Source organism: Rhipicephalus microplus, chromosome 2 (assembly GCF_043290135.1).
Source record: "Rhipicephalus microplus isolate Deutch F79 chromosome 2, USDA_Rmic, whole genome shotgun sequence".
Classification (NCBI taxonomy): Eukaryota; Metazoa; Arthropoda; class Arachnida; order Ixodida; family Ixodidae; genus Rhipicephalus; species Rhipicephalus microplus.
Window position 1 is genome coordinate 137,671,094 of NC_134701.1, and position 26,409 is coordinate 137,697,502.

Below are 26,409 nucleotides of genomic sequence, written 5' to 3' on the forward strand. Positions count from 1 at the left end.
GTGCTGATAGTCACATTTCGGAACAGTCCCGAATATGCGTTTTTCTACTCCCTAAATCAATATAAGATGGTTAACAGGGCCCAAATGTGCATGCTGCCACAAATATAACCACCACTGAACGGTTGCAATTGTAGGAAACATAAAAAAGCCTACCGGTTAGCCAAAAATAATAAAAATGAAAATACATAAATCACTTGAAGAATTATAACTTATGTGATAATTGAAAGCACTGAACCATATATACGTTGTGTGTGTGTGTGTGTGTGTGTGTGTGTGTGTGTGTGTGTGTGTGTGTGTGTGTGTGTGTGTGTGTGTGTGTGTGTGTGTGTCTGTGTGGATGTGTGGATGTGTGTGTGAGGGAGAGACATAGGCACTTCAAGAAAACTTCATTTATATAAATGTACAATGTGCCCCAGCAATATTAAGCCAGAGTTTAAAGATATGCAGACACACGCAATTACGACGCGACTAAATGCATGTTTCTCACCGTTGCCTAAACTTAGTCAGAGTATTTTTGTGTTCTAAAATTCTGTTTAATTTATTATGTTTAATTACCTAACTATTGAAGGAACCCAGATGGATATAAAATTTGGATATAAGAAAGTTGTTGATCGCTTTGCAAAACGCCTGACTATAGCCAGTTTTGAGCAGTATATCTGTTAATTATTAGTGCTTTTCTGCTAACTACAACTTCCCGCGAAATTAAAAAAGAAGACTATATCATCTTTAAAATACCACGTTGCAAACCCACTGGCGTGCCGACGTGCGCCGTGATTCTGGTACTCTGTAACGCTCCGCGTATGAACAATACGCTCTCTCACAGCGGCTCGTGACAGCGATAAGGAGTCACAGAGGTTGTCGCTTTTGGGGCTGATAGCGAAACGTGTTCGCCGCAAAGCCACCACGATTGTTACAGCCCAGTTGAAACAGAAATCGGGCTGATCTAAGGTCGTTAGTACGTGGAACGTTAGGGAGCACTATAATCAACATGCGCTCTGGTGTGAGAGCGGGTTTGTCACGTGGTATTTTTTTTTTTGTAACAAAGTGCTTGATTGGGCTGGTTGGTGCTGCTTTGTAGACGTAGAAAGTGCTTAACAGCACAAATGACAGGAGAGATAGAAGATATGAGAACAGAGCGCTTAACTAACAACCAGGGTGAATTGCAAACCAATTGCAATATATAGGAAAACAGAATTTGCGCGCAACCAGACAACATTAGCAAATTCACACATACATGCACCAAACAGCCTACCTTATCAAGAGCCAGTCATATCAGTCAACTCTAGATAACTAGTTTCACAGCAATGAAGAAAAATCTAGGGCATGCTAACTCTGTTGATGTCAACGACTTGTTTTATTTTTTACCTTATGGCCTTGTCTGCGATGATGTTAGCCAGTGCATTCAGCGTTATGGCTGCAACAAATTTCAGAATGCATGTGGAATCCATGTTCGCAGGTTTATGGACCTACTACGCTTTCATCTACATTCAACCTTTGTAATTCACAAGGACACCTGTTACACTCAGCGGAAAGAAGTGGGCATTGGCTCATGTTTAGCTCCAGTTCTTAGTGATATTTTATTTGCGTGATATGACAGAAGTCTTACGGCTAACAGTGATCAGACAAGCACAGTAAAAGTGTTCTGCTACGCCGACTTTTTAGTTTTTCACCGCATCGATCAATCTGACCTTCGGCGAACCACCGGTGAGAAATTTGACGTATTTCGGCGTGATATCAAGCAACTTGAAATAATGTCAGAGCTTGCTTCTGAAGACAAGCTACCATTTCTAGACATAGAAATGCTTTTTGGGGGGACCATGTCTGTTGGCGGTACGAGCCACGCTCAAAAAAATGCCTCCTTTCTTTTACGTCCACCCATTCTAAGCTAGTGCGTGCATGTGCTGCCTAATGTGCTGTGTTTATCTCTCTTCCCTCTCTTCTCTATATTTCATCTCCCCATCACCCTCCCATGTGGAGGGTAGCAAACCGGCTATCTATAGGCTGGTAAACCTCCCTGCCGTTCTTTTCCTGCTATTTTCTTTCTATTCTAAGCTACTCAAGTGAAGCATGAATTTTTCCTGCCTAAAGGCAGCTCTAACTCGCTCTTGTCACCACAAGATAGAATGCAGTTTTTCGCACCAGGTTCACCGCCTTCAACGAGCATGTTTTCCTAATCGCCTGCTAACTTCCATCGCAGAGACGACTCTCCTTACGTCACTAAGGGTGCCTGATAAGGGACAAAGCAACAGCCAACCTAACAAGCCTCATTCTAGCACGGGTGTTATTGCCTACGTACAGTAATCACGGATTGAAACGGGTCACTCGTAGCGCGTGGCCGCCGTAAAGTCCCTGAATATTCTCTATTAAGCAACTTTAGGCCGCCGGTGCATGTGCCGTTGCTCATTGGGGCTCGCGGAATCAGGATGTCGCATTGTGGTGTAGAGTGAGGGCGAGAACAGCTACGGAACAGGCTGACTCCTTCCGGTCGCTAAATAGTTGGCATTCAGTTCACAAATTGCCCACTGCCAGCGTGACCCTGTAAAGCTCGCGCGCTTTTGCATGCATGCAGACCGAAATGAGTGGACCGTGCGAACCATTTATACGGTGGCGCAAGCAGACGACTCTCTCGATCGGTGCTCTTCGACGATGGGGCATGTAGGCTTCCCAAGTAAAAAATCAGATACCGCTAAAATATCAAGCCTTAAATGTGCTCGTAGACAAGATATATAGCTGCGCAAAAGCAAATAAAGTTTGTAAGTCTGTCACTACGAAAAAGAAAAGCAGCAACCTGGGTCTGTTTCCGTGCAGCATAGAAACCATGACCTAATATTTTGTTGTTTCGCCCCGAGCAGCAGCGAATAGTGCAGTTATAATGCGTGGCAAGCATTTGTAGAGCTGTCGGCCACAGAAGAACGAGCGAGCTTCTTGCATTTTTAGTCAACAATACGCCACAGTTTGCGCTAATGACACTAACACACGATATTATTTTCATGTTGCATGAAGGCAAGCATGCCACTTATTTTATTTCTTGTCGAGGCAGAAACCACGAAGTGAACTTTCCATGCTTTTGCGCACATGGTGATTATGTCTTGGAACGCACGCAATGCGCAATCTCTATACTGAATGCTGAGTTTTTCTTGCGCAGCATGCGTACCGCCTAACCTAAGCACGCAGAACAAGAGGCTTGTCAGCCGGCGCGGCAATAAAAGTAGTTCGCAGCGGCGAGCCCGTTCGTTCGAGAGGCCAATGTGCGTGAGCCTTGCAGTTCCACCCTAGCAGTGTACACGGTGAACTACAGGCCGACGATTCAGCGACCGGAAGGGGTAATCTGTGTCCGTAGGTGTTCTCCCCCTCAATCTATATCATATTGCTACACATTGGTTCCACGGTTCCACGCACACCAACGAGCGGCGGCACATGTACCGTCGGCCACACGCTCCGAGTGTCCTGTTTCAATTCGGGTGTACTGTACACGAGGTTTCCCATAGGCTAAAGAAGGTCGCTGGCAAAATAGGTGTAAGAGTTGTGTTCTGCGCACGCGACAAGCTCACTGGGCTATGTCGCACGGTCAACAGCGAAGGTCCTAAGAAAGAAGCACGCACTAAGAAATACGCTACGCGCTATGTTGAATGTGTTTTAGCGATTGTATACAAGATATTGTTTACATGCGAGCTCTGTTACATTGACCAAACAGGCCTATGCATAAGTTATCGCTTGAGGGAGCACGCTTACTCTCCAAAGGGCTCCGTTCCCAGCCACTTGGCGGATCATTGTAAGAAGCGTGGTTCTAATAAAACAATATTTTAGGACACGAAAAAACCAGCCTGACCAACTCCAGGCGGCATCAGCAACATGCATTTGGTCACGTCGTGATCACCTGTGTCGTCATATTTTTTAACTCTGGCTAAAGATAGCTGGGGCACTCTGCATATGCTCAGGGTGCTTCATTGTAATCGTTAGCTGCTGAAGTACATTTTTCCCAGATCATGGCTATTCGTATACAGTGTTAGATGATGGCAAAAAAAAAAGAGTTACCATGTTTTCTTGTCATGCAAGACTGTCCTTGCAGTTTTATGAATTTTTGTAGTTGCCCTGTTAAAAGGAGTAAAAAAAGTCACAGCTTTGCCGCAAAGGCGAATAATGAATGCGATAGCAACAGATTGTCATGCACGTAAAGAATGGCAAGCACATCGAAAAGCAACCTGTGGTGCTCGCGCTCAAATAACGCACGGAGAATAGTCAGAGGTACGGATGAAGGAAAATAAGTGTCTCAGTTGGCACTTCGCTGTGTCTCATAAGCGCGTCCTTTTCGCAAACAGGGACTGTGTAGTCAGTCCAGTGACCTTCGTGCGCCCGGTAAATGCAACATAATTGTTCCAGTGAGACACCGAGGCGTCCGATTCGCCCAACGGCGAGATAAGCGCGCGCACGCGTGAACTTCTAAACACTCCTCTCTTCTGGGCGAAGTATGCGTAGGAGATGAACGCTTCTGTGCGCGTCACCGCGTTGTGACGAACTGGCAAAGCACGCTCAGTGTGCTTTCTCGCTGCTAATTCAGAAAACACAATTGTTACCCCGAGATCACCATCGTCAGCGGTAAGTGGTACATACCCACGAAGGAGGTGCAAGAGGTCGAACGTTCGATTCCGCGCGCCGGAGCCTTTTTCTGGAATACGTTTTTTTTTTCTTTTTCGTGTATTCGTACAAATAGAATCGTATACATATACGGTGACTCATGGCAACGCCGCTGGTGACGCTGGTGGCAAAATTTAGTCGAGAGTACAAATATAATTGCTGTCGCTTTAAAAGCTTTTACACTAGCCGTGTGAAGTTTAAGAAACATCCCAACTGGTTTATCTTAGTGGTTAAGGTGGCTTTGATGGCTGACGCTAGTTCTTTCGTTAGCGCTGAAAAAGTAAAGCAGAACTAGAGCCTCTCAGAGGTCGTGAAAGAATGTCCAAATTTGAGCGCCATAACTGACCTGCAAAGCTGGCTGTGGTACTCTCGGCGCACCTTTCTTCGCTCTCAGTCAGCTTGCGCTAAGTCAGGAAACTCGGCGTGGCAGCTTTGCAGACTTTCTCCGTCGTTGGGCGTGGCTGATAAGCAAATACACATGATAAATAATGGCGGGGAGGGCTTTTATTGTGACAGCAAATATATGTGCACTTTACGCTGGATTTCGCCGCCGGCATCGGCGTGGGCGTCGGCATCGAAGTCGATGTCATACACTGTAAATGTATACGTATCTGTATATATGAAAAAGCAAAAAATAAAAAAAATCGCAGAAAAAAAGGCTCCGGCACGCGCAACCGAACGTCGGACCTCCTCGTCATGAATGCGAGGCGTTATCCACTGAGCTACCAAGAAGTTTTTTCTTTATTTATTACTTACTTTTGCACATCATACATTACCTCCTTCAACATTAAAACGACAATCTATTCATATCTAGCACTCAGCGCTGTTGATGGACACTTCGGCGAGGCGGGGCACTATATTGTTTTCAGCATTATCAGCAAGAGTGCACGAGTGCACGACGGCTCTTATCTCTCACGCGTACTTCGGCCCGCGTAGAAAATAAGGGGGTGTACGCTCAATCGCGCGCCTTTATCTTGCAGTGGGAAGAATCTCACGTATTGGTTAGCCTTTGAGTTTCGTCGGAACAATTCTGCTGTAGTTACCGGTCGCACAAAGGTCACTGCAATGGTTGTTTGTTTGCGAAAAGGGCGCGTTTTTCAGACACAGCGAAGTAATAACTGAGATGCTTATTCGTGTTAATCGGTACCTGTGAGTACGTTTCGTGCGTTCTTTGTGCGCGAGAAACGTGTGAAATGTTTTGATCTGTTTGCCATTCGGCGCGGGGCTTTCCAATATGTTGGTATCGCGTTCATGCCTTTGCCTTTGCGGCAAAGCTGTGACTTTTTTTACGAGCTCCCGACCTTTACTTTGAGCTTTAGGAGTTTCGCTATTACACATGGTGCCAGTAAAGGTATACTGTGGAAGCAGGGTAGAAATATGGTCACTTGGGCAAAATCTGTCATCACCAATTTGCTTCACTTTATTTGCCTCTAGAAGCGGCATGCTTGCACTAGGAGAAACATAGGCAGGAGTCACCGAGGTTGATTGACTGATATGTTGGGTTTAAGGTCCTAAAAACTACCATATAATCAAGAGTTTCGCCATAGTGGAGGGCTCCGCCACTGCCAGAACGACAAGTTTAACAAGCCTTGCTTTCTTCTTTTTTCATTCCGATAATGTCTACTGTTAAGGTTTACGACTGTTTTACATGTGTGTTGGATCCACGCTAGAGAGCCTGTGCTGAGGATGAATTGAAGCAGTGTGGTTGTAAATCTTCTTCCGATGTATACCATGGTCACAGTTGGCTGTGACAGTGTAGCGAATGCCGGCATGCGAAGAAATAAAGTGTTGGGATCATATACCTTCTCACGTCCGTATGAAACTGTGTTCATTTGCTTCCACCATTGGTCTGAAGCTGTATGCAGATGTGTCACCCACTACAAAATGCGATAAATCAGACACCGCTTTATAGCCTCCTTTTGCATTGCAGTCTATAGCATTGCGCAGCTCGGGATCGGGTACTTAGAAGTAAATGCAGGACCTCTCTCTAAGTGCAACCAAGGGATTCAATCTTCAGAAACACTCTGTATATTGAGGTATTAAGGAACATAGTCATCGCAGTAACAGGTATTTCTGTTGAAAAGAATACATGTCACCACTGTGCGGTACATTTTTCACGAACGTTGTTGCTCGAACAGCAACGCATTGCATGGCAAGTGTTAATTAAACATTTTTCGATCCATAAAAAAAGCACTAAGGTAAGCGGTTCACGGCTGGTTTGATATTTTTTTACGTGTGAACATTCCACCCGAATGTAATTGACAGACCTCTATAAAGGGATTAGAACCGTTACCATCTCTCAATGGCATCTGCAGACTTTATTCATGTTTGCTCCTTTAAAATTGCCTTAAATATTTATCTACACTGAAATTTGAGCGAGTCAAGATGCTTCACAGTTTCCGTCGCTTGTCCCAGAGCTGGATCCTTAATTTGAATTTGAATTTGAATTTTATTCATCAAGCGTGAACATGGAAAAGTGCATGGGTACAGATTCACAGGGAGGTCCCAAGGTAAGAACCGCAGGCGGGACCTCCCGCCTGCGGGAGGTCCCGCCTGTGGTTCTTATGGTCCCGCCTGCGGATCTTATGGTCCCGCCTGTGGATCTTGTTAATGACAAGATACCTGATAGTGCAAACGATGTATCGAAAGTACAAATACAGATTTCCGGTCTTCCAAAGGGATGATAATACAGGCACACGATGAGCAAGGAGTATTGTAAATATTATATGCATATATCTTCAATATTGCCTACTAAGTTGTACTGGTTCATATAAAGAGAAACACGGCAGTGGCAAAAGAATACGAGGACTGCTCTTTTCACAGCATCAGCCTATGCGGTGAACGTTCCGCTTTATGGAGAAACGACTGATGCCTTGGAACCGAGTCCGATACCTGAATCAGCTTTCAAAGAATGCACAGCAGTCGGCAAAAGGAGGGTCGGGTCCATTCAAACAAACTTGAACTGGAAGAAGGTTCTCAGGAAAATGAAGTTCATTCCTACGATGAGGCTTTAAAATCCAGCAATTAAACAAAGTTTTGTACTGTTCCTAAGCATAAGAGCTGTGTGACTTACACGTGGGTATTTTAGTGAAAAATATCTTCATAAAGCGACAATTATTCTTTCTTTCAGGTAAATTTCTGCTCTTCGAAGCTACCTCTAAAGTTGAGAAGGCTATCATCATAGGTCCTACTCTCGACAACTCCTCATATTGTGCCGTGAGTATGAGCTTGTTCATGGATGCGTTCATGTATTCCGAAAAAATTACCAGCTATGCCTCTGATCTGTGGTGCGAGTAGCTCACCAGAGCAGAACGTCATGTGTACCCGCATATGTGTCAAAAAAGTACCACGGGGCGCGTTTATTCACCAGTCGCGCGTAAGTTCGAGCTGGAATGCATGGTCTGACACGGGCTTCCGAACCGCTAAACGTTCAACGCAACATCAATTTTGTAGCCATTCTTCGTTGATCGGTATTTCAACGCCCGTGCAGCGATAGCAACTGTACACCCGTAGCACTTTCAATAGGAGCTTGAACACTTGTTCGTCTTCTTCTTTTTGTGTTCAGTGTAAAAGTATCGAACAACTTCATAGCTAATAATGCGATTTCTTTAACACCCTTCACGTGTACTAGCATTTCAGCTGCACTTGCATTAAAAAATTACTTTGTGTATTGCACCTCACTTTTTAGAATGCGTACACGTCCTCCTTGCCGTTTTTACTACTAGTTTTTTGTCAAATATTTATTTGGGACAACTACTGCTGACAGGGCGAGTTGGTGCATGATAAATGATATTGCTTTAGCGCAGATCAGTTTGAGCGGGAAGGAAGGATACTATACAGTCATGTAGGGGGAAAAACAGACAACAGTGTGAGCACTAACTTAGTATAGGTTGTATAAATTAGTATAAATTGATTATTTGTAATCATATCACAACTACGTTTCCTTGATAAAGTGCTGTGCCACACGTGTGTGGTTTTGTCATGTGTGTGGCGTCATGTAAAATGAGCTATATAATGTGTTTTAAGGGTACGCAATAAACAAAAGTTGGAAGTTAGCGCTCACACGGTCGTCTGTTTTTTCCCCTTCTTGACTGTATAGTATCTTTCCTTCACGCACAAACTGAGCTGCGCTTAAGCCTTATTATTTATTTGCGATGTGGTCATATTCACGTAAATGGGTTTGTATTCACCTGCAAGAGTATAGACTCGCGCCGATGGTAGCGACTGTGCAGAGACGAAAATGATGACTGAAGAGCGCGGTAGGTCTATAGGCCACAATAATCTGCAGGTCAAAATTTCAAGCTCCCTATAGGTTTTCGCCATATTTGTTCCTCAATACATTTGCTTTAAATGTCTTTAGCTGCACCAATGGACATCACTATGACAAGTAAACTCTGAGATGTTTAGTGGAAAGAGGGCATGAAAACGCTAGTCTGAAATAAAATAGAATCTTAGGGTAGTTAGAAAGTCCAACTGAAGCTAATCGCCTTTTCGTGGTATTGCGAAACTTCGCTCGACATCTTATGTTTTGTGGTTGGAAGGTGGCGAGCTATAAAGACAAACAAACAGCCTTAAACGCGTACTCACACAAAAATTTTGGCCTCACGTTTTTTTTTTTTTTTTGCTGCAATGTGTTTTTGGGAGCCCTTATACAGAAGACGACACATGGTGTTCTGCAGTGCGCGACAGATTAGTAATTATAGGTTTGTTATTGCCGACCAGTGTCACTTTCGGTTTCAAAAACGACAAGCCACCAGGTGCAACTGTCACAACCTAGCGGGTGCAACGCTCGACCCAGTCAGCACACAGAACTTTGACGCACTTCCACGTGATTCACATCAAGAAATTTTTGTTGAACAGGAAAGGGGACAGCAAAATCAAGAAACGCAAAAATTTCAAATCGTGCGCCGCGAGCATGGACTTTCGAGCCGCAGCCAAGTAATGGACTGCTGGAGAAAATGGGACCAAAGCAAAATGACGGCTATGACGTGATCATAACTTGCTGCAGTGTGGTCACGTCAATTAAGTAGGAGGTGCCCAAGGGTTTCCTTTGAGGTTGTCTAAAGCGTGATGGAGTCAATCGCTCAGGCAAACTTGAAAACAATTTTAAAGTACTTTCAAAGCTATTTTCGAGGTTGATATACTGCAGATGATTATATCACCAACATCGCCAGCAACACTGGTCATGCATCATTCGAGACTGCTACTTCTCACTTGGTAACTCCACTCCCCCCTGTATTGCCGCAAAAGGCATTGAGAGTATTTTAATAAATAAATAAATAAATAGAATAGCACCTGTTCACGATAATCGATCCCGCATGCTATCGTGGCTATGGCATTCTGTGTCAGTACCTTTTAAGGAAGCAATGCGCAGAGACAGAGCAGCTCACGGGACAATGATTTCTTTTTTAAAGACGATAGTCTTTCTTAGGGACCTTCGACGCAAGCATTTTGGTCTGTTTGTCTGCCCGTTTATTCTTTTTCTGCCCTTAACGGTACCCCGAATGGCACCAAACGATACCCCAAACGGCCGACCCCATCCGCAGCGCCCACAAATATTGCTCAAGCTGTAGCGTTCATATATTTGCTATTGTCAATTCGAAAGCAATTATTGCGCATGTCAAAGCCATCATAACAACACATTCATATTTTCAATGTGTGGCTCTATAGTAGAGAAGGCACACGTAAGTAATTAAAAGGACCGTAGCGTTTATCACGCTGCACTGACAGTGAAACACGATGCTCAAAAAGGCAAGTGTTTTCAACGCTTTGCTAAGACGACATGGTGGCGGCACCTACCCGTCGCCTTGCGTTCTACACCTTATCGCCTCCAAGACGGGCGCGCATGCCGCTCGCTTCGTTTTCCAAGATAACTGCCAGATAGCGCTCATGTCTCACGCGTGACGTCACTCAATGCGCTCGTTCGTCTCCGCTGTACGCTCGAGGCACTCTGACGCAGCGCCTCCAGAATACTATTCACCAATTTTCTTGAGCAGAACATGAAATAAACGTTTTGTTCACTCTCTCCAGACCCAAGACTATCGTCTTGCGACGACATTTTCAGTGTAACATGCAGATACCGGACCATATTGTTTTTGTAATTGAGGTAGGCGCGCATGAATAAATGTGCGCTAGAATTTATTTCAAGAGGGGTACACTTTGGGTGCCCGGGATATTTTAGACTGTCGTCGTGCTTCGGCTTACCACAGGCCATATAACTTATAGCATAGCCGTTTGTACCATATTGAGCGTGCGCAGGCCAAGTAGAAGTCTTCATCCTCTTGTTCTTCAATAGTTTGCATGATAATATTGGGTGAAAACACTTTAAGGCCCCGGATTGTTGTATGCTGTTGTTGCTTGGCGCAGTGATATAAAAATAGAAAAAAGAGAGTAAGCAAGCGAGAACTAAAAACACAGAAAAAAAGCAAAATAAATATAAATAAAGACACGAATAAACAGAAAACATTGAAAAAATAGAAAAAAGAAAAACAGTGAAGCCAGTAAAAAAAGGAAAACCAAAGATAAACATCAGGCTGTCAAGATCCACATTTTCTTGGCATCACTTGTGTGAGAGTGCCTTGATTTTTTTCTGCATGTCGCATGCTGAAAAAGAGAACACCCAAAATTGTTCCGTGCAATTTTCGTACGTCCCGCTAAAATTTATTCCTCGATTTCATCTCATATTTGGAACAGGTGACGTTTTTCTTTGCCATGCAAGGAACGACCAGGCCACAACTTTCACTCGCTATCCGTTCGACCAAAGATGGTCGCTGGAAGACGGTGTGGAAGCAATCAAGACCAAGCAACATCTTGCACTTCGTTGGCATCAGCAAGGAATTGAAGAGCGCTGCTCCCTATCAGGTGAGCACATGAAGAATACCTGAGCAGACATAAGGAACCATTCACGCGGCTTCAGTAGGCATTGTGGTGATTGAAAATGACAGTGGTCACATTTGTTGACACACGCCAGGAAAAAGCGCGGCGTCCATTGTATAGCGCCTTTGTTATAGTCATGTTTTATTGCGTACAGGGCACACTGGCAGTCTTAACTATCATTGGATCTTTCCATGCGCCGTAAACCCATTGTTTTTATGTTTTTAATGTAGTGCACGCATGTAACCACCTAGATGTGTAATATTCATCTGTGTGTTTTGCTTAACTTAATTACCATCTCGATAATACTCCCACTCACTTCCGAAAATAAAGCCTCTCAAAGCCGAGCCTCTACTAAGAAATTTGTTATTTGTACATGATGACGTTTGCTGAAAGTGTGCTGAGAAAAATTCAGAGTTTTGTTGAAGCAGTAACACGTCTCCTTTTACTGCGACAACTTTATTCAGTATATTTTCGTTCTTAGGTAAATAGCTCAGGCCTAAAGTTGCAGAACTCTGCACTTTGTGTAATCAGATAGGGGTTTTTCTAACGCAAATGACACTAGCTAAGGAGCAGTTCCGCGTAGCTTAACGAGAGCCATGCTGCGCATGGCTGAAGAGCAGTGACGTGACACCGCGCAGAGCTGTCGTGCCGGAGAGGGCCTGGAAGCTGCTGGAGGTACATGTGACTAATGGACTCGCACTTGAATCGTGAGAGCTCGCTCGCTACTCCGTCCATTCCTCCACCTGTCCATCCGTCCATTCATGCGTCCCACTGTCCGCATCTGCGTGAGTCCATCCGTCTGTCTATCGATCCGCCCATGGCTCACGCTGCGCATGTCGTGGGGTAGCGGAGTTAAGACACTGCTAATTTTTTTAGGCGTACAGCACTTTAGGATCTTGGCTTGTCCTCCATTCATGGATTGAATGTGGCGAGATTGCACTCTCGTGAAGCACTCAATGCAGGACATTAGACGGCTAGCAATGCTGCAATTCCGAAAAAAATGAATGAGCAAGGCACAACATTGATGTAACATACACAAACAAGCACGAAGTACTCGCAGTAATAATTTAGGTAGCTAAAGACGTGTCAGAAACGTGCGCCCGACAGCGGCACCATTTAAGGGAGAGCACCACCTCCTCGAGGTGTCCATGATTTCGCCTCTCACCGCTGCTCTACGTCAGCACTTATGAAGGAGAAAACAACCTGACAAAACTTTCTGCAGTCGACGCGTATTTGAAATTCCATAACAAGCAGGAAGTAGACAAAAACTAAAGCTGAAAGGGAAGACCTGTGCATGTGTCCCAAAATGAGTGTTCGACTCTGCCTACCCAAATTCTACTCGTAAAGAGGAAAACTTGCATGGTTACAACGAGCTTGGGCGCCATTGACGGTTTGGTGCACAGAGCAGTGGGAACTCCGTGAATGGTAATCGCTGGAGGACCCAGCTACGCTTTTTTTCTGGTCGCACAGGTGTCGAGCTGGAATTTGTCTTTTCGTGCTATTTGTTTTCCTCCTTTGAAATTCAGACCATCTTTATTTGCATGTTACGCAGCCTTTCATTTTATGCTGTTTTGTGTTATAGAGGCCCTCAATAAAACTCTTTCGCTAAAGCATTTCTTCTATAGTCATAAGTTACTTAAAGTAAAAAATAAAAATTATAACACAAACATTCACGCCACAGTTTAACAACAGTGTTAGACTCGCTTTTTCATAGGCTCAATTTTTGAATTCTAAGTGAACGCTACTAAGTACTGTAAACTTACATCACTGAGGCAGTGAAATGCTATGCTGTTGTTACAACGCTGTTTAATACATCCTGTTACCATTGATACATCGTGCGATCATGCTTCTTATTTTACTTCATATCTTACTTCGGCTCTATAGAGTTACGTATAGACCAAAACAATAACGGTGAATCACGTGTATAAACATGTAACTCTCCAATTTCTTTTGTGGTATGTCAGGTGGCGTTCATAGGAGAGCACAGGACTTCTGATGCGTATGGCTACATTGCCGTTGATGACGTGCATTTCTGGGAGACTTGCAACGCAACCGATAAAGGTAAACTAAATGCACCACCATTTCTTTGCTTTCCTAAGCTGACATACACATGAGTGTAGTAATTCTGGATTGTTTTTACCTCTAGATATTTGATCTATGATATTGGGAAAGCAGAAAAGATTCGGACACTTAATACCGCACTGGTTTTGATAATTCTGGTTCAATTTTAATGAGGAGAACTTTCTGTACGCGTAGCGCATTTTTTCAGTCTAGCAACGATTACTTCGTGTCACCACTGGACTGCCGTATTAGAATCTGATTAAGTAAATATCAGTTCATCACACGAGGAGTTACTTGGAAGTTAGGAATAAAATTTTGATGAGTGAGTGCCAACACAAATGCGCGCGAGGTGGTACAAAACTAACTTAATTATTAGTGCTTTTCACCCCGTATTTTCGCTTCGTGCACTTATGGTACGTTCGTCAACCACACAGATGTTGATTTCAACGCAGATTCTTTAACGGTTTTATAATTTTTTATAATTGATATTTGTGTTGCTCATGATAGAATAGTATCTATGTGATAAGTTCACAAAAAATTTTCCGTTCAAATTACGCTCGCGCAAGAATATTTTCGACAAACGTTTTCTGAAAGAGATTCTGCAAATATCTTTTTTGTGACTGCTTAAAATATAAGGCACAGCTGCTATGCCTCTGAAACGCGCTCAACACATTAAATAACTAACCTCTATCGTAGGAAAGAATTTCACAATATTGTCAGGATGCAACATCAAAGATGGCCCTGCAAGGGCTACTACACTTTCCACCATCTACCAGCCTTTCTGAACGATTCTACTCAGAAAGCTCTTCTTGTGTGTGCGTGTGCGTGTGTGTGTGTGTTTTCTTTTTCAGGCACGTGCTCTTTTTTCATTTTTATTTCACTCTCTACACCCTCTTTCTTGCCCCTATTTCCCGACCCCCGTGCTGGGTAGCAAACCAGAAGAAAATATTTACTTAACCTCTTAACCTTTCTCTTTATCTTTCTGTCTCTCTCTTTCTTTGTGTGAAGAAGTTATTCTGGTAACAAATATATCGCTTTTTGAGACGCATTTCACGAAGAAAATTGACCCTCAAGGAGTTCATCTATGACCTAAATATAAATGCACCTGATGCGATGAAAATTGAAAAAACTTACGCCACTGCTAGAGATATGACTTATGAGGCAGCAATATCAAAAATAAGTTTGCGACTTATGAATAAACTTTTCATTTGTTGTTTTTATAACTGCTCTAAACAGAACTGCCCGCGGAACAAGCCTCAACAGTGCCTCCCTTCATGTGTGGTGAGAACGAGTTTCAGTGTGGTGAGCTGAATGAGTGCATCCAGAAGTCTCAGCTGTGCGATTTCAAGGCAGACTGCTCTAATGGAGTGGACGAATCTAGATGCGGTGAGTGATTACTTAGAGCATGAAATTTATGCTAAAAATGTATGTGACTGACACAAAATTAATATATTGCTAACGTACCTGTTTGACTTAGGGTTGTATATTTACAAAGAAAACGAAGCCTACTTGGTAGCTCTTGGCAAGTTTTAGTTCAGAAAACAAAAAGCAGACAGTTTATGGTAAAGTAATGCGTCTGCGTTTATTGCAGCGTTTTCGAAATGCACAGTTTAGGCAAGACTACTTATAATTATACTTTTGTGTCACCACCGCCAACGTATTCAAAGTCAAACACCCTCTCACTCACGGTAACGATTGTACGATAAGCTGCTGCCGCTAAAGATAGTATTGAAAAATTGGCCCTATTATCTAACAACTAATACTAACAATTTTTTACACCTCTTCAAATATTCCAACGTGTGGCAATGTATTATGACAGTCTCAATCACCCAAGCGCCTGCGCATGCTAATATTGTTTAGCCACGAATTTCGCGCCACCGTATTAATCCCCGCACCCTTACACCATAGGTCCCGATAGCCAACCAGAAGCCTTCGAGGTTCAGATTCTTGACCTGTCCCTGCATTTTCTGTTATAGCTGAGAAAGCCCTCTGTGTCGACAAAAATTATCAATTATTTCTTCTAGCTGACTGTCTTGGTGTTTTTTGATTCGCGAGTGTACAGTTTTAGAGCCCGTGTACACTCTCTGTCATTGTGTGCCACTCAGGATTCTGCGAGTTTACCACAGATTTGTGTGGCTTGGTGAATCGGGATGCCAGTGCGCGTTACGGCTGGAACTGGACGACGGTGCAAGTCGGCAAGAAGAACAAGGACTTCCCTTCCACAGACAGCCGAATGAACGAACATGGTGCCTACGCTGTGTATGCGTTGCTCAATCCAGGTAAGCGAAGTTCAACAGACTTTCGAATAAATAAGCTCACTTCCTCTTCTAGACTGCAATTTTCGTTTATGTCACATATAGGGCCTATTATTCTGCAATGACAATACCTATGATAATACATACTGATAATAGGATTTTTATTCGTGACCAGTATGTAGTGAAAGTGATGCTCAATAAACATAGATAAGGAATAAAAATTTCTTTATCGCGAGACAACCAAAAATAGTATAAAATGTATTAGCATGATTGCTGTTAATTTCTGTATGTCATTTTATGCACATAGTGTATTGGCACTACAAAACTACGGGAAATCATAAGCACTCTGTTCTTGTGTGGTCTCGACCGCTATTTAGTAGACAATGTGCTCACAAACAGAAAGTAAAATTATAAGAAAAAACAGAATTTTTTGGTTTTGGTACTTCTGGTAAATATTGCTAGGTCAAGCAAATGCTGTGTTCGAATCTGGCGTCGTTGGATGCCTTCAACTATAAACTGAACGAAAAAAGTTGAGCCCACACCTAATAGCAGCTGATTTCTCTAACGAATGAGATCGAAGCAAGCGTACTGAAGTTGAAGCATTCAACACACCTGTGGCCTATACATACCGAAAAAAAACTTCTGAATACGGTACGCCCGAATAAACGCTTGGACAAGCTAATTATTGTGGTAACGTCTGTCGGAGATACGAGCGTGGCAAATGCATTGTAGGCTCTAGTAACCTAGCCCTTCTCATTCTTTCTGATTGCATGAAATATAACTATGTATAAAGATATCTAGTTGGGTAGGAGGCATTTGACACAAATATTGATCGCATTTTGTCCAAGAAAGTCGAGGCGTGCGACATCACTGGCTCATCTCTCATTTTTCAAGCAGTTTCCTCGTTAACAGAAAGCATCCTGTGGACATAGCAGGCCCATTTTCATCTACTACAAATAAATGAAGGAGCCTCCCGAGGTTCATTACAGAGTTGGTTACTCTTTTTACTTTATATTGATGGCATACCAGACATTTTACCCATTGCTTACTGCATTTTATATGCTGAAAATTATACCATTTCTTGTGCTTCACGATAAACTAATACTCTCACTCATAAACTAAATTTACATTTTATAGCGTGCCCAAGTGATGTTACGAAAACCATCTAATTATTAATCGAAATGAGTCTAAGTTATTCTTTTGAGATCACCTCCACGTAACTTCACTTCTTAACCAGTGATGAAAACTGACTCTCATTTTATGAGTATCAGTGTCAGGGTGTCATTTCTTAGTGTTCACGCCAATGTTAACTTTAAATTCGATCTCCGTATTGTTCAAGTCAGAAAAATGACAGCATTCGTGCATGTGCGCATTACTTAAAGAAGCAGTGGCACCAAATGTCACATTTGAGATGTGACGTTCATTTGATTGCTTGGTGTGCATGATTTTTTTTGTGAAGCATGAATTGCGTCCCTTTCGTAGAAAGCTTCAATCAAGTGTAGGACAAGTAGGGGTGATTTGGTTCTGGCTGTAGCTCTAGTTGTCTATACCGTGATTCTATTTTGATCGCGAAGATGGTCCAAGGCTCATCAGCGCCTTTTTAGCAGAGTTTTTTTTATCGGAATTGACCATGATCTGCTGCTAGATCTTCAGGGGGTTGCCACTACGGTATATTGGTTAGTGGATAGTTTTTGGTACTGGGTAGCAATGTGCAATTAGATACGTTTGTACACGGTGTCTTGGGAGGTTTCAAGGTGAAAGTAAAATTCTCCTGTGAAGTCCCAGTTCAAAACACCTCCCAGTTTCTGGACCTTATGCTGTATATTTCAGACGACCATATACGTTCTTAGTATGCTTTTGGATTTATCAAGCTCATTCTAAACTACCACTCCTTTCATTCCTAGGCAATAAAAAACGTAGTAGTCCTATCTTGTCTAAAATCCTCAGTTCCAAGTCTTTTCACCATTAGGCACAGGAGAGCTTCAGGGAGCAGGTTCTTCAGTTAAAACACGCTAGTGCATGTGAAAAGCCATCTCTACGAACCTCCAAAACCCCCTCAAATCTTGTCTGCGTCTTCCTTGTCTCTGTTTGCGCATCACACTGATATTTCAAACCATCATGAATCACCAACTCGCCAGGAGGAAGGAAGCAACAAAAGAGGGAAGGCAGGGAGGTTAACGAGACATACATCCGGTTGGCTACCCTACACTGGGGGATTACCAAAGGGGACAAGATAGTTGAGAAAGAGGTTAGAGAAGGAAAAGAAAAAGAGAGAGACAGGCAGTAAATTCACTGCAGCGTGTAGAAATCCAACGCAAGTCACAGGCGTTCACACAAACCCATCGTTCTCAAGAAAAACAAGAGGGCTTCTACTGCCTTGTAGGCTGTCTAGGGATGTGGACAGTGCTGTAATAGCACCTGCCAAAAAAGAGGTTGATCATCCAGTCGCCGCAATGCTTTGGCAAGCACATGTCTCTTTGAAGCAAATCGAGGACAGTGGCACAGCAGGTGTTTGATATTTTCATTTGTGCCGGAAACATTGTATGCCACACTATCAGTCATTCCAATCAGCGTGGTATAAGCTTTTGTGAAAGCAACTTGCCAAATCAACCATCATGACCGGACATCCCCGAGTCTGTATTGCGGTAAATATGCAGGCGCCTTATTAGGCATAGTAAATGCAGCCAAAATCACCAGCAGGAACATGAACGGGGCCGAGTAGCCGTGATACTGTACTGTACATGCTCTGTGGCGCAGAATTTGAGAGACCGCCCACAGGTATGGGTAAATGTTGTTTTCGTGGCCACGAATAAGCTGGCTAGGCTGTGATTTATGGTTGGGAAGAAGCTGGATGCTGTAGGATGAGTAAGCACACAGACCGGCGGAGTTCGACACAAGGTTATAGTTATGTTACGGTGAGGTCCAACCTTGTTTTCTGCATTGCTCTAACTTTTGGGCGAGCGTGTGTGGAGCAGGCTGGTCGCTGCATAAACAAACGCTTAAGGGAGCACCACTTGTCTTTAAAGAATATGCTGCTAATGCATTTGGCGATGCATTGTGTACAGTGTGGTACCGAGGCGCGCTTTTTGAATACACAGTTACTTTTTTAGGCACCATGATCACACCGCACAAGAGATCGCTGAGGCGATTGACATCTACATCGGGCAATCATCTTGTATCAGCACCCCATCGTTGACTGTTTGTGAAGAAGTGTCGCTGTTGAAGGGATCAATGAGTACAACATATTTGGCGCGTTAACCCCGCACTTTGCAACTGTGACGGTGTGTATGGGCAGCTGATTACATAGCTTCAGTATATACGTTTTCCTTCTCCGAATAAAGCTTTCAGCTGATAGTCACGCTGGTGTCATTCCCTCTCTTGTGCGTCTTTCCGTGAGTGCTAAGAAAAAGTTATTATGCATTCGTGCCAACTACCTCGTTTTGCAGTATTACGCCAAAATAACGCAGTCATTTCTCCCCAGCCAAACCCTAGCCGAGAAGACTGGGAGGCGTCGCCGCTGCGGTGGTCTAGTAGCTAAGGCACTCGGCTACTTACCCGCTAGTCACGGGACCGAATTCCGGGGTTCGCGGCTGCATGTTTGATGGAGGCGAACAATGCTTATGTCCATGTGCTCTGATTTGGAGGCACGTTAAAAAAACTTAGGTGGTCGAAATTTTCAGAGCTCTCTACTATGGCGTCTCTCATAATTATAGGGTGGTGTTCGGACGTTAAACCCCACGTATCATCAATCAGGACTAGGAGGTGGTCCTGCTCGGTTGCTCAGACCTTCATACGCACAAGGTCTAGGTCCAGAGGACCCGCATGGCAGCTTCAAGCAATGGGTTTCCACAACTGACACTACGCCTATTTGTAGAGACGTCTAAAAGATACTATGCCTCTCTTTTGTAGTTAAATGTTGTCAGCACCACTCCCACCAACGTCCGTAACCACTGACGCGCCAGAAAAAAACCCTAATAAATACGAAACATTAAAGATGCAATGGGATTTGAACCAGGGTGTCCTGTGGGCTAGCCTAGTATTCTACTACTGCGCCGTGCCTTTTTTTTTTCTTCTTTTTCTATGAACACGACTGATTAAAACTACTTTGCGAATTGAACCTAGGCAGGCTTCTGGCCGGGAAAGAAATTGCGTTATTATGAGCAATAAAGCGTTTATGGGTAATGAAGAACAGCGAAGACACAACCAGCCATCAAGCAATGCGAATTGCGTTACGAGTGGGTCATTGAATGCTTCAACTCCTTACACAACTCTCTGGCATAGTTATTCGCTGTCATCAGCCAAGAAGAACACATACTGCCTTGAAATCGTGCAGCGGTGTATACCACGCTTCACCAAAGAATGGCATCGTGAATGCGAATCCTCTGAGTCTACTTGTGCTATATAGTCTGAAGGCTCAAACAAACAAGTGACGAATGCTTTCTACTCGGTCAGTCTGCTCAAATGAGTGTGTGGCATGTGCGGTGGTCGAGAAGAAGAAGAAAAAAATCCCTTGCTACTACGCAAAAAGTTATAGTGTATGGCGTAGTGGGCACCTTGCAAGTGTGCCTGTAGCACATACCACTACACATCAGATATATTTTATGGCTTTGTAGATATCTGCAAGTGTTCCTATAGCACGTACACCCAAAGAGTGTTTAAACATCCTATATTCTTATACATCCTATAAACAAAAAGAGTGTTTAAACATCCAAAGAGTGTTTAAACATCCCAGTATTAGCTGTGACAATGCTGCACGCTCCGCCCACGCCTAGCGGTATTTTGATAATACAACCGATAAACTGAGTTAGTATTGCTCGCGCAACTTGCTTACTAATTCAACTCGCTCAATAGAAGTGACCACTGTGGTAAGTAGGAGATTCTTGACAGACGCATCACATGATAATCCCACTGCAAACAACCGGCAGACCGACAGTAGTGTGCCGCTGGGACGTAAGTATTGCTCGGAGAATTTAACGCTCATGACACGAAGAAGTATTGCGTGAGACTCTCTGGATAATTGCAATAGCAATTAAAGGTAACATCACAGTGACACCCCATGCTACCAAAAAGTCATAACTTCAGTATGTTACCCGTAGAGTTATGAAATAGTAAAGAATACGTTTATAACTTAGCAAGAAAAGTGTGGCGCTGCCGGTGACTGCAATACTTCTAACGCGTTACCACTGTCACGGGGTCGTGACGTGGCCGAAGACAGAAGACTTCGTGTTAGGATTTAACTGTTTATTTGGGCGAACCTGTGCCCGGTAAACTGAAAGTCCAATTACAGCAGCAGTCTCGCACAGATAGCAGTCTCGGACTGATAGCGGCGAACGGAGCGTCGGCCTTCGATCAACAACTGACAAGCGGCGAAGCGCGTCGGCATTTATACTCTTGCCGTCGAATGTTCTAGCGTTATCGCTGGCGGTGGCGTAGCTTCCAGAACAATCTGTACCGTTCGCACAGTGGGCGTGATCTTATCGAAATGATCTACTACAGTCCGGAACCTTCTAGAAAAGTGCAGGCGCGGTTTGCGCTGAGAATCGTGCGGTGTTTTCGGACGATAACAAAAACTTGGGAAATGGAACGTGGCATTGCCCCCCTCTGAAAAAAGGCATCGTCCCGATGCTTTAACTAAAGATGAAAGTACAATAATAATGCAAGAAAGTACAATGAATAAATACGATACAACAATAATACAAAAAAAAACACTAGTTCAGTTTGTTAACGCGCATGAAACGGCTTGAGGCGCGCGACATGGACGACTTCAGGTCGCGATCGGCGTCGTTGAGAGTTCGTGATGCCGTCGGGGACAACCTCGTAATCAAGTGGGCCGAGCCGTCGAACCACCCTGTACGGTCCGAAGTATCGTCGCAGTAGCTTTTCACTTAGTCCACGTCGGCGTATCGGCGTCCACACCCAAACACGTTCACCGGGCTGGTATTCCACGAAGCGTCGTCGTAGGTTGTAACGGTGGCTGTCGGTCGTCTGTTGATTCTTGATACGGAGACGCGCAAGTTGTCGGGCTTCTTCGGCGCGTTGAAGGTACTCGCTCACATCGAGGTTTTCTTCGTCGGTGACGTTGGGTAACATGGCATCGAGCGTCGTTGCCGGGCTCCTTCCGTAGACCAATTTGTATGGCGATATCTGCGTCGTCTCCTGCACCGCCGTGTTGTATGCGAAGGTCACATACGGAAGAATGGCGTCCCACGTCTTGTGTTCGACATCGACGTACATTGACAGCATGTCGGCGATCGTCTTGTTAAGCCGCTCGGTGAGGCCGTTGGTCTGTGGGTGGTACGCTGTCGTCCGGCGGTGGTTTGTTTGGCTGTATGCCAAGATTGCTTGAGTTAAGTCGGCAGTGAATGCCGTTCCTCTGTCGGTGATAAGGACCTCTGGGGCGCCATGACGTAGGACGATATTTTCGACGAAGAATTTAGCTACTTCGGATAGGGCTTTTGTCTCGGCGTAGCGGGTGAGGTAGTCGGTAGCTACCACGATCCACTTGTTTCCGAAAGCCGACGTCGGGAACGGCCCCAGTAGGTCCATACCAATCTGCTGGAAAGGTCGGCAAGGTGGATTAATAGGCTGCAGAAGTCCCGCTGGCCTTGTCGGCGGTGTCTTGCGTCGCTGACAGTCCCGGCATGTTCTCACATAACGAGTGACGTCGGTGGTAAGACGTGGCCAGTAGTACCTTTCTTGTATCCTCGCGAGCGTGCGAGAAACACCGAGGTGCCCTGCCGTCGGATCGTCGTGAAGGGCCTGCAGGAGTTCTGGTCGCAGAGCTGAAGGCACCACAAGAAGGTACTTAGCTCGAAGCGGTGAAAAGTTTTTCTTTTGTAGAAGACCGTTTCGTAGAAAGAACGACGCAAGTGCGCGCTTGAATATCTTCGGGACTTCGGCGGTCCTGCCTTCGAGGTATTCTATTAGGGCCTTAAGTTCCGGGTCGGCCCTCTGTCGTTCAGCGAAGTCGTCGGTAGTTATCGTTCCTAAGAAGTAGTCGTCATCCGGGTCGTCGGGTAGCGGTTGGTCGACAGGCGCACGAGAGAGACAGTCGGCGTCGGAGTGTTTTTTGCCGGACTTGTAAATGACAGTAATGTCATATTCTTGAAGTCTCAGGCTCCATCGTGCGAGGCGACCTGAGGGGTCCTTCAAGGTGGCTAGCCAACACAATGCGTGGTGGTCGCTCACAACTTTGAAGGGCCTGCCGTAGAGGTAGGGGCGAAATTTCGACGTAGCCCAGATGATGGCGAGGCACTCCTTTTCTGTTGTGGAATAATTTGCTTCTGCTTTGGATAGCGATCGGCTGGCGTAACTAATAACCCTTTCAAGTCCGTCAGCCCTCTGCACAAGAACGGCGCCAAGACCTACGCTGCTTGCGTCAGTATGTATTTCTGTCTCGGCGAATTCGTCGAAATGGGCAAGTAACGGAGGCGTCTGGAGGCGATGTTTAAGCTCCTGGAAAGCGTGTTCCTGCGGCGTTTCCCACTTAAACTCCACGTCGGCCTTGGTAAGGTTAGTGAGAGGATCGGCGATGCGGGCGAAGTTTTTCACGAACCGCCTATAATAGGCACACAGGCCCAGAAATCGGCGCACGGCTTTCTTGTCAGTGGGCGGCGGGAAGTCGGCGATGGCGGCTGTTTTCCGTGGATCGGGACGAACTCCAGACTTGCTGATAACGTGCCCCAGAAACAAAAGCTTCTCATACGCAAATCTGCACTTTTCTGGCTTCAGTGTGAGTCCGGAAGTCTTGATGGCTTGAAGTACAGCTTCAAGGCGCCGAAGATGCTCGTCGAAACTCGAGGAAAACACGACGACGTCGTCCAAGTACACAAGGCAAGTCTGCCACTTCAATCCTGCCAGTACTGTATCCATAACGCGTTGAAACGTTGCAGGCGCTGAGCAAAGGCCGAAGGGCATCACCTTAAACTCGAAGAGGCCGTCCGGTGTTATGAACGCCGTCTTCTCTCGGTCTCTTTCGTCGACTTCGATTTGCCAATAGCCAGTCTTAAGGTCCATTGACGAAAAGTACTTGGCGTTATGGAGCCGATCAAGTGCGTCGTCTATTCGTGGGAGGGGATACACGTCCTTTCTTGTGATTTTGTTCAGGCGGCGATAATCGACGCAGAAACGTAGGGTCCCATCCTTTTTCTTCACTAACACCACGGGGGATGCCCATGGGCTCTTGGACGGCTGGATAATGTCATCCCGCAGCACTTCATCAACTTGTCTTTTCATGGCCTCACGTTCTCGCGTCGAAACCCTGTACGGACTCTGACGGAGTGGTCTGACATTTTCTTCGGTTATGATGCGATATTTCGTGATTGGGGTCTGCCGAATTTTCGATGACGACGAAAAGCAATCTTCGTATTGCAGTAGCAGGGCCTTGAGCTGTTCTTGCTTATCGTTCGGAAGTCTGGGATTGACGTCGAAAGCTATGGGAGGGGCTTGGTTTCTCTGAGCAGGTTCCGCAGAATCGGCGAGGGCGAAAGCACTGGTGGCTTCGACAATTTCTTCGATGTATGCGACCGTTGTTCCTTTGTTCACATGTTTGTACTCATTGCTGAAATTCGTCAGCATAACCGTTGCTTTGCCTCCCCGCAGCTCTGCAATTCCTCTTGCGACGCAAATATTTCGGGTGACCAACAGATGCTGACTGCCTTCAACGACGCCTTTGAAGTCAGGTGATTCAGGAGCGCCGACTGAAATAATGACGCTTGAGCGAGGCGGAGTGGTGACTTGTTCTTCCAGCACATTCAAGGCATGATGTCCAGACGGCGTGCGCGGCGGTAGTGCTTCTTCTGTGGATAACGTTATCGACTTTGTTTTTAGGTTGATGACAGCACCGTGGAGGCATAAGAAGTCCATGCCAAGGATGACATCTCTCGAGCAACGCTGTAGGACTATGAAGTCTGTAGGATAAATACGGCCGTTAATGGTGACTCTCGCTGTGCAGATTCCTGCAGGCGTTACGAGATGACCTCCGGCTGTGCGGATTTCAGGGCCTTTCCAAGCTGTCCTAACTTTCTTTAACTTCGCGGCGAACGACCCACTGATGACAGAATAGTCGGCTCCAGTATCGACGAGAGCAGTCACACTGTGGCCGTCGATAAGAACGTCGAGGTCGCTAGTTCGCCGTCTCGCATTACAGTTAGGGCGTGGCGTCGGGTCACGGCTGCGTCGGCTTGTTCCGCTGCTTCCATGTTGCGTCGTCAGGCCACCTTCAGTAAGTGAGCTTTCGCCGTCAGGGCTTTGCCTGGTTGGCGTGTTGTTCGGAAAACTCCGTCGCGGCGTCGTCGTCGTCGGAGGATCTTCGGTAGTTCGTCGCACAGCAACCGCACCTCCACCGGTTGCTGCCCTTAGTTTCCCGGATACGGGCTAGGAGACCGGCCCCGCGTTGGGCCAGAGTACTGTCGGTGGTGCGGTGACGTGCGGCGGCTGGGCGACGGCGAACGCGAAGGGCTTCGTGGTGTCCACCGAGTTCCTGTCAGGTAGTCGGCGATGTCACGTGGTCGTTCTCCTGGCTGCGGACGTGGTGCATCGACGGCGAAGCCACGCAGTCCCATCTGTCGGTACTGGCAACGGCGGTAAGTGTGCCCGGCCTCGCCGCAGTGGTAGCACAGTGGGCAGTGGTCAGGGGTGCGCCAAACGTCGGTTTTCCTCGGTGCACTGCGCTGGCCCGCTGGTGAACGGTAGGTCGTCGGTGGGGATGGTGGCGGCGGTGGTGTCTGGCGACGGAAGTGCGACGGGGCGGCGTTTTGGCGTGGACGGGGAGGAGCGTTGTGGCGCACTGCAGCAGCGTAGCTCATAGTTTCTGGCTCGGGCAGCGGTGTATGGGGAATTCGAAGTGATTGCCGAACTTCTTCTCGCACAATGTCGGCGATCGAATCCACTTGAGGTTGCGCCGATGGCAACAGTTTGCGCAGCTCTTCCCACACGATCGTTCGGATAGTTTCACGCAGGTTTTCGGAGTCACTGGTTTGAGCAGCAGTGCATTCTGGAGTCAGGCGACGATTATACTGTCTGGTGCGCATGTCAAGGGTTTTTTCGATGGTGGTCGCCTCGGATACAAATTCTTGGACGGTGTTCGGTGGATTCCTCATTAGTCCTGCGAAGAGCTCCTGTTTGACCCCTCGCATGAGGAAACGAACTTTCTTCTCCTCAGGCATGTCTGGGTCAGCGTGACGAAATAGGCGGGTCATCTCCTCTGTGAAAATTCCAACCTTCTCATTCGGTAGCTGAACCCGGGTTTCTAGTTGAGCAGCGGCCCTTTCTTTGCGAGCGACGCTCGCGAACGTTTGCAGAAATGCGCCGCAGAAGACATCCCACGTTCGGAGCGTGGACTCACGATTCTCTAGCCAGGTCCTTGCGGTGTCTTCCAGGTAGAAGTACACACGCCGGAGCTTTTCTTCGTTGTCCCAGTGGTTGAGGGCGGCCACACGGTCGTATGTCTCCAGCCAGGACTCCGGGTCTTCGAACGATGACCCATGGAAAATTGGTGGTTCCCTGGGTTGATGCATGACCATCGTGGGCTGGGACGCTGCGGTTGTCATTGTCGCTGCAGTCGCGGTCATGGCCTTCGTCT

The 26,409-nt window shown here is 45.7% G+C and overlaps 1 protein-coding gene across 1 annotated transcript in view; it reads left to right on the forward strand.

The window, feature by feature from the left end:
• The window catches only part of LOC119169735 (MAM and LDL-receptor class A domain-containing protein 1), a 269,301-nt gene that overhangs the window by 144,308 nt on the left and 98,584 nt on the right, over positions 1-26,409 (forward strand). Inside the window, exons 41-45 of the mRNA XM_075886845.1 lie at positions 7,766-7,851; positions 11,329-11,496; positions 13,476-13,572; positions 14,809-14,958; positions 15,678-15,851. Of these exons, the coding sequence (XP_075742960.1) occupies positions 7,766-7,851; positions 11,329-11,496; positions 13,476-13,572; positions 14,809-14,958; positions 15,678-15,851 (675 nt within the window). The remainder of the gene's footprint in view (positions 1-7,765; positions 7,852-11,328; positions 11,497-13,475; positions 13,573-14,808; positions 14,959-15,677; positions 15,852-26,409) is intronic.